Source organism: Strongylocentrotus purpuratus, unplaced genomic scaffold, assembly GCF_000002235.5.
Source record: "Strongylocentrotus purpuratus isolate Spur 01 unplaced genomic scaffold, Spur_5.0 spur5_contig_859, whole genome shotgun sequence".
Taxonomy (NCBI): Eukaryota; Metazoa; Echinodermata; class Echinoidea; order Camarodonta; family Strongylocentrotidae; genus Strongylocentrotus; species Strongylocentrotus purpuratus.
In genome coordinates, this window is record NW_022145567.1 from 772510 (window position 1) to 780371 (window position 7862).

General features: G+C 38.9%; 1 protein-coding gene across 2 annotated transcripts; it reads right to left on the minus strand.

Moving 5' to 3' along the window:
• Positions 1-243: 243 nt before the first annotated feature.
• Positions 244-5504, minus strand: LOC100890890. Of its 2 annotated transcripts, none has more exons than XM_011684642.2 (2): positions 5287-5504; positions 244-2126 (listed from the first exon to the last, which is right to left on the minus strand). In XM_011684642.2, the coding sequence occupies exon 2, from the start codon at positions 1536-1538 to the stop codon at positions 438-440; it is 1101 nt and encodes a 366-aa protein (XP_011682944.2). In that variant the 5' UTR covers positions 1539-2126; positions 5287-5504; the 3' UTR covers positions 244-437. The 2 variants fall into 2 exon arrangements, with proteins under 2 accessions (XP_011682944.2, XP_011682943.2); XM_011684641.2 differs by having other exon boundaries at positions 5278-5504.
• Between the last annotated feature and the right edge of the window lie 2358 nt (positions 5505-7862).

Genomic DNA, 7862 nt, shown 5'->3' on the forward strand with positions numbered 1-7862 from the left:
ATTTATATGTTCATTCAGATAACTATCCCCAAAACACAATTATCACATTACTACGCAGCATGGGGAAAGTGGTAATGAGTTGAACTTGTTACATCTATGTCTACGTATTAGCAACTGTAATTGCATCGTATAAAATAACACAAACATGTACATGTACACACAAAACTGGCAATGTACTACCTGTACTGTTTAAACCCTGTAAAGAGTACTACAAATCTAGTGCACAGAGAGTATAAAAAAATCGAGAAGTACAGTATTCTACATACTCGTATTTGAAGAAGAAATACTGTATAAATGTAATACACCTATCATGAGGATCCAAAATGCAGAGTGAGCATTTGGCAACTTTACATGTCACGTCCCTGTAATGCACATATCCTTTATTCACAGACTTCCTGTTGATGAAGTTCATTGTTCTTTCTGAAAGGCCACCAGGACTAGAATCTCAAGGATCTAAGGGGAGGCACAATACTGGCATACTCTATATTTTCCCTTGTTGTTGTCCCTGGTTTGGATTCTTTAGAACCATTTGTATCACCCCCTACTGCCCCCTTCATCGCCTCCTCATCCTCTTCACCTTGCGCATCTTGCTCCTCCTCTCCCTCCTTGAAAGAAAGATCAGCGTAAACCAAACCCTCTACGTTGCGCCTCTTGGGGTCACCAGCATGGCTGATGACTCCACCATTAGAGCGAATGACGATGTCTTCAGGTTCCCAGGAGATTGTCCGATGGCCACCCGGCTTCGGAGGGATTTCATCTGCCTCAGAATGAATGGTACCACCCTCAGCAGTCGTAACCACTGTACCATTTGAGTTGCCATTCTCATTGCTCTTGTGGTAGATGTACGTGTTACCTGGACCAATCTGCATGCCTGCTTCTGAAGCGCGCCCAAGGGATGCGTACGATCTCTCGTTGCGTCGTGCACATCTAACCATGATGAAGTACAGGGTGAGACCAAAGATGAGGGTCCCGACCACTGCTCCTATCACGATACCGATAATCAACATGGTTGGATTGCCTCTGCCGGGTGGTGGAGCCTGATGAACAATCTGTAAGTCGGTTGTTCCCATGATGTACTGATCAGACTTATCTAATACCGTGCTGTAATCCTCAGACTTATTAAACACTGTGCAAGTAAGATAAGAGCCATTGCTGACTTTGCTCAGCCGAAGCTCCAGAGTTGAGATGTCATTCACACCACTCACTTCTTGGACATTTGACTTGGCTTCGTCTTTGAGATGCCATAAGTAGCGGTATCTCCCAGGCACGTCCACACTGCAGTTAAACTGCGCATTCCTGTGGTCCAACGTTTTGAGATCGATGTGAAGAGATTTCAATCTTGAAATGGAACACGGGTTTGATTCAAATTCTGTTCTTTCACCAGAAGCTTCATTCATTTGGCATTGATACAAGCTAAAGTTAAATCCTGTGTGAATGTCATGGTCAAGGCAGTTCTGACCGGTTTCATAACCGGTTTTAGATTGCTGCGTGAACCTCCAGCTGGCATTCTCTCCCCGTGCAATCCAAGCTAATGACATCCGCACACTTGAGATCTCAGTGCAACATGAAAGCACCACAGTGATCTTACCATTCTTTTCCTGTGGACCAACGCTACAGAGAGGGTACTTGCTTGGTGGTGTGTACTTCACTGTCAGAACTGCACTCCTAGATTCTGTGATCAGCCTCGCCCCATCGGATTGCACAGAACCGTTGTAGAGTCTGCAGGAGAAATGCGCACCATGGTCCACCTTTGCTACCGGACTGATGAGAATATTGGCCCTGGGGTACACGCCACCCCTCGGAAATTCTTATTCACATCTTCACTGACGGGAAAGTTATCTTCTAAGATTGGATTGTCATTGAGAGTCCATACCAGGTGGTAATTCTCCTTCATCACCTGCGAGACCATACACTCCAGCATGATAAACCCACCCACATCAGTCTCTTTGTCCGATGGCTCGACCACAAAGGTGATGTTGTCAGGGTTGCTCTGTGCCTCACCAAACCTTGAGTTTTGTAACAGTAGTAAAACTTGGAAGGCTACTAACCATCGCCCCATACACTGAAAGCTGACAGTCTCCATCTTACTTCACTTTGTATCTCAGCATCCAATCCGGATTTGAAGTCTAAGAGAGAAAGAGAGAGAGGGAGAGAGAAAGTGTGAGATTTAAATCATTGTGGTTTGTCATACAAAACACAGGTATAATTTTAAAAAATCAATTAAAAAACAAAACGATTATAATAATAATGTTGACTTTCATGAATCATCTGACATCTGTATTCTGTAGGAGGGGGAGGAGTAATTTGTTCTACATCAATAATTAAAGACTGTTTCGATCTCATGACACATCATTTTGATGTAAAGTCTCCATTCTTCCAGGCAAAGTTGAACTGTTTCAAGGTCACATAGTTCTCACTCAGTGAATGTTCCATGTGCAAGCCAAAGAACTGAAATTTATTAAGTTCTTAAAGGACAAGAAACATGAAAATACTAAGGAAAAAATGAATAGAGATCCTATCTCATTTGACAAGACTCAGAACATGCACAACACTTCTTACTAAAGTTTCTTCAATGTAGACTATGAGATAAAATACTTGTGAATTACACCAATGATTCTTCTCTAAATTATTAACACCTTCTCTACCAGTACTCTATTTGGCTTTCAAGAAGCACTTCAATGTTCAACCACCCGCACCCCTGTCTACATGTACATGGTCACTGCTGTGCCCCCTATACGCCCCTAATGTTTAGGTGAAGTAAAAGCACATGGTCATCATTTCATTTATTTATTTCATTCTCCATAAAAATGATTAAAACATACAAACATGATATACAGATAACAAGGGGTTAACAAAAAGGGCAATTAGCCTTTTGATGAACGTCAACCCCTTAAAAGTATACACTCTTTCTGTGTAGTTAGTACAGTATCTTGTGTTTTGGGTTGAAGAGTTTGATTTTCCTTCTCTTCTATGTTTATTCTAGATATTATATGGTTCAGAAAGTTGATGGTGAAGACAGTAAAAGAAGCTGTCTTGAGGAGAACAGAAAGAGCCATGGCACGAAGATGTGCGGTGTGAAACTGTCCGATAGAAAGAACACAAGTGAGCTCATGGAAAGGTTAGGCCCGGAAGCAACTGTGATGGAAGTGATAAAAAGATGTGGATTGAGATGGATTGGTCAAGTGTTGAGAAGAGAAGATGATGAACCTGTGAAATGAGTGTGGAATCAGGAAGTAGATGGCATAAGAGGGAAAAGAAGACCGAAGATTCCATTGAAAGATATGGTGAAGAAAGAAAGCAGTAAAGTTGGTCTAAATGAGGAGGATGCTTTAGACAGGAAGAAGTGGAGAGGTGTAAAAGTCAGTAACACCTCATCAGAGGGAAAATGCTGACTTCAATAAATGTTGCTGATGATGAGGATGATGATAATGACATCAAATGCTTCCCAAGTTAACCTGTTTTAATTCATCTTCCCACTTTAACTGTCTTTATTGTAAATATACTGCTGAAGCCAAAAAGAGCCCTGAAAGTCATAAAAGAACGCCCCCCCCCCCAAATTTGCATAGAGTTCAATGCAAAACAAATTAAAGAGTGTTATTTTCATGCAAGCATGCTTGAAAAGTAGCCCCCAAAATTTTTAAAATTATTTTTTCCCTGTACTGAACGAACTTAAAGTGACATCAGCAGTATAACCATAGGATGACATGGGGCTTTGGCAGTCCTGTGAAGCTAAAGGCAAACACCATGAAATTAATCCATAAAGGACTTCCTTCTGTACCACTAAATCCAAATAAATCCACTGATCAGCTCTTTATTGAGCAGTGTTAACCACAGATCAATACAGATTCCAGGGCAAAAGCACACAAACACTGCTTGTACCATGCTCCCCACAAGTAATCAAGCATCTCAACTCAAGAAAATACAAAGCAGGAAAGTCCCGCACCACAGAATCTGTTCTTCATTACTTTGTCCTTCATGTGTGGATAAAAACATCTACAAAGAGCCACTGTACAAGAGAGATTTAAGCAATTAGAATTTTACTAATTTACATACATGTACATTTATGTTTTAAAAATTGTTTCTACACAAACAAAAAATATGAGACTATGGTCACAGTTAAAATATCTTCTTCTTTTTTTTTCTTTAAAAAAAAAAAAAAAAAAAAAAAATTGATTTGATTTGATTTATTTACCAACAGCAACAGCAATACATTCCATACATTTTATACAATAATTATATACAGAAAGAGAAAACTATTGGTTGGTAAAAGGGGCCAGATAATAGCACATGTGCTAGTCGAGCCTACCCAACCCCTTAAACAGCTAAACAAAGTATTTTGTTACAAATCAGTTCAGAGAACGTAACAAAACAAAAAATAATGAATTTACTGTTACAATCGATACTTAGACAAAACAAGAATCAGTACTAAACAATGTCTTACAATATACATTACAATAAATATATGTGTGTGAAAGGCCATTTGGTCTGGTGTTCTTAGAAACTTAAAAACTGTTGTTTTCTAGAATTTTTACAGTAAATTTGAAGGTCAATAAGAAAATGGGATTTGAGTGACAATAGGCCCATTTACACATCCAAAAGACCATTTTGAAAAAAAATTGATTTGTTGGTCTACCCTTTACACTACTATAAAGATCCATGAAAAACTGTTGACTTTGTTCATTCCGGTTTTGGGGTGAGTAGTGTGCATACTGGACTTGTCGGTGCCCTGCATGCCCTGCATGCGTTAGCGAGGAGAGTCAAGTGACGATAAAATGGTATCTCATCAAAGTTTGCTTTTACACTGCAAAAAATACTTCAGCCGGCGTTTAAAAAATCTACACTCCATGCAGAGGTGGGTTTTCTAGATTTCAATTTTTCCGCTAGTAGTTGCTATGCCGGAATGTGAGCCAAAAACAATGACTTTTGGTTGCAGTGTAAATGCAGCTATAGTCTTGCCATAAATTGTTGGTCTCATACTATTACAACATTCATGTATCCTCCTCAGAGAGATTATCCCGTAATTGTGATAATTCACAAAATGAATGGAAATATACTTAATTGAAATTCATTATCCACTCCACTGACAATCCAAGGGCCCGGCCCCGAGTACCTGCAGAACAAGTAATTGCCCTGTACAGGCATGAACAGCACAATTTACAATACTTACAATAAATTTAGTTTGGTAGTTTTATTAACCTGGTAACCATCCACTGTGGCTTTTAGTATTGTAGGAAAGATAATGCAATGACTATATATTAAATTGTACTCTACTCTTACCTTACTTACTGTGTGTGCATGTCCAATGCATTCATATGGGATTGCAAGCGATTAAATGAAGCGCTTTTATAAACCAGTGAAAATAGTCCTGTCTACCGAGAGAATCCTTTCAAAGAGAGTGTGTCTGTTTCCACCTTCCCACACGAATATACCAAGTATAATGACTCCATGCATGTAGAGCAAAAGGATGGAGTTTACGGTACATGTGTGGAGTCTTTTAGAAATATAATGGGTTATGGAGGTCATCATTCAGCAGCCCTAAAGAGATTCCAGTAAATGGGTAGATGATGACTCAGTGATGCTAGTTTCTCTTTTGCAAGTATTTTCCAGTGTGGTCAATTTTGGTAATCAATGGGCCTTTGTGTACAATCCTGATTCTTATACTATAGACAGTAAGGATTCTCAAGATAGACAGATCCAAGGCTGGCTTTGTGAAGGCTCATTGTCTGTGCATGATGTTTGAATCGGATTAAGCTCTGCTACACACTGTGAATGAATCGTGTCTGCATTGGTGGGTCACACTCCTAAAAACTTTTCAACTCCATTTTCATTTGGCTATTATTTCTACAGTTCAATATCCTTTTGTGAAGTCCTATAAAATTCTCAAATTTCTGGGACTTTCCAGTTCTTAGAAGGAAATCTTAGAATTCATTTAGTTAACGAGACCATTTTGTAGAATCCTTGGAACAACAATAATAGGCTTGCTAATGGTTCAATCAATTGGTATCTTCTAATAGCCTTTTTAATCTCGCTATATCAATTACTCTTTATCAGAAAGATTACATGTTTCTGAAAAATGAAATAGTGTAAACAGTGGCTTACTAGCTTAAACACAGCGATAATATCCAATATGTCATGCGCAGTTGAGTATATACATATAGAAACTGCGCATTATTATAATTTACAATTATTATTATTATTATTATTAAACACAGCGATAACACCAAAAAGTTAACACAATATGTGTAATTCATCTATATCTAGAATCATACTCTGTTCTGTAAGTTTGCTCAACAAGTTTATTATTTGATTATTTATAGAAAAGAGAAAACAAAGTTGTCACATATTGTATGTAAATGCAGGAATTTGATAATCTCTTCCATGAACATCTCCACACAAGCCTAGTGTAATTCTACATGCACAGAAATATAACACTAATTCCTACATTTTCACTAAATCTCACTCAATTTCACTGAAAGTGCTTACAGAAATAAGCTTTCTGACCACTGTACACTCCTGAACAGCCAGCACAAGTGTGTACATATGCACATCTTGACTTTCTTGTCCCTTCATGTACATGTACCATCAAGACATCCTCATTTCTACTTCCTTTTTAAACATCCCTCCAAACTGGAGAGAAAAAATGGCTCGGACTAACAAAACAATTGCAATCATGTGATTTTTAAGTTTTATATTTTATGCAGTGTTTGGGCATACATCCTCCTGAGGGAAAGAGAAGAAAAAGACTCTTCACTTCAGTCAATAGGCTCAGCTCTGCTAGCTCACCAGCAGACTTCCGGAGTCAACAATGTGTGGTGAGGTGCCAATGATCCAGATAGGCACAACAGACATGGCCCCGTTCACATTTAGGTGCCAATGATCAGATAAGCACAACAGACATGGCCCCGTTCACATTTAGATGCCAATGATCAGATAAGCACAACAGACATGGCCCCGTTCACATTTAGATGCCAATGATCAGATAAGCACAACAGACATGGCCCCGTTCACATTTATATGCCAATGATCAGAAAAGCACACAACAGACATGGCCCCGTTCACATTTAGATGCCAATGATCAGATAAGCACAGCAGACATGGCCCCGTTCACATTTAGATGCCAATGATCAGATAAGCACAACAGACATGGCCCCGCTCACATTTATATGCCAATGATCAGATAAGTACAACGGACATGGCCCCGCTCACATTTATATGCAAACGATCAGATAAGCACAACAGACACGGCCCGCACGGCCCGTTCACATTTTGATGCCAATGATCTACATTGTACAGTAGACAAGCACAACAGACATGGCCCTGTTCACATTAAGATGCCAATGATCTAGACAAGCACAACAGACATGAGCCTGTTCACATCAGATACCAAAGATTTAGACAAGCACAGCAGACATGGCCCTGTTCACATTAAGATACCAACGATCTAGACAAACACAACATATACATGGCATTGTTCACATACGGGCGATTTAACATGGCGAACAACAGAGAAGAGATCTTCACAATGAATATTAACTGAACAGAATCATTTGCTACTGGAGAATAAAACACATTTTCTCCGTTCACCTTAAAAAATAATAAATGATAGAATTAGAATTACTTGTTGGAATAACTTAATAGCATTTTTGGATATGGGAGTTGCAAATTATAGATGATTTTGCCAATACAAAAGTTAGGCCTAGAGATACATTGTACATCAATTAAGAACAAGGAGAGGGCAAGTTCCATAATGGCCAACAAAGTCCTCCACTAGTCAAGATAAACTGTTTTTATTACCAGTCAACAGATAATTACATTGTACTCTTGCAGAATTAGAGTTTTTATTACCTATCTTTTCTAAGAGG

What these genes read in the sequence shown, in the direction of transcription:
- LOC100890890 (XM_011684642.2), bottom strand. Translation starts at nt 1,538, where the DNA reads ATGTCATTAGCTTGGATTGCACGGGGAGAGAATGCCAGCTGGAGGTTC.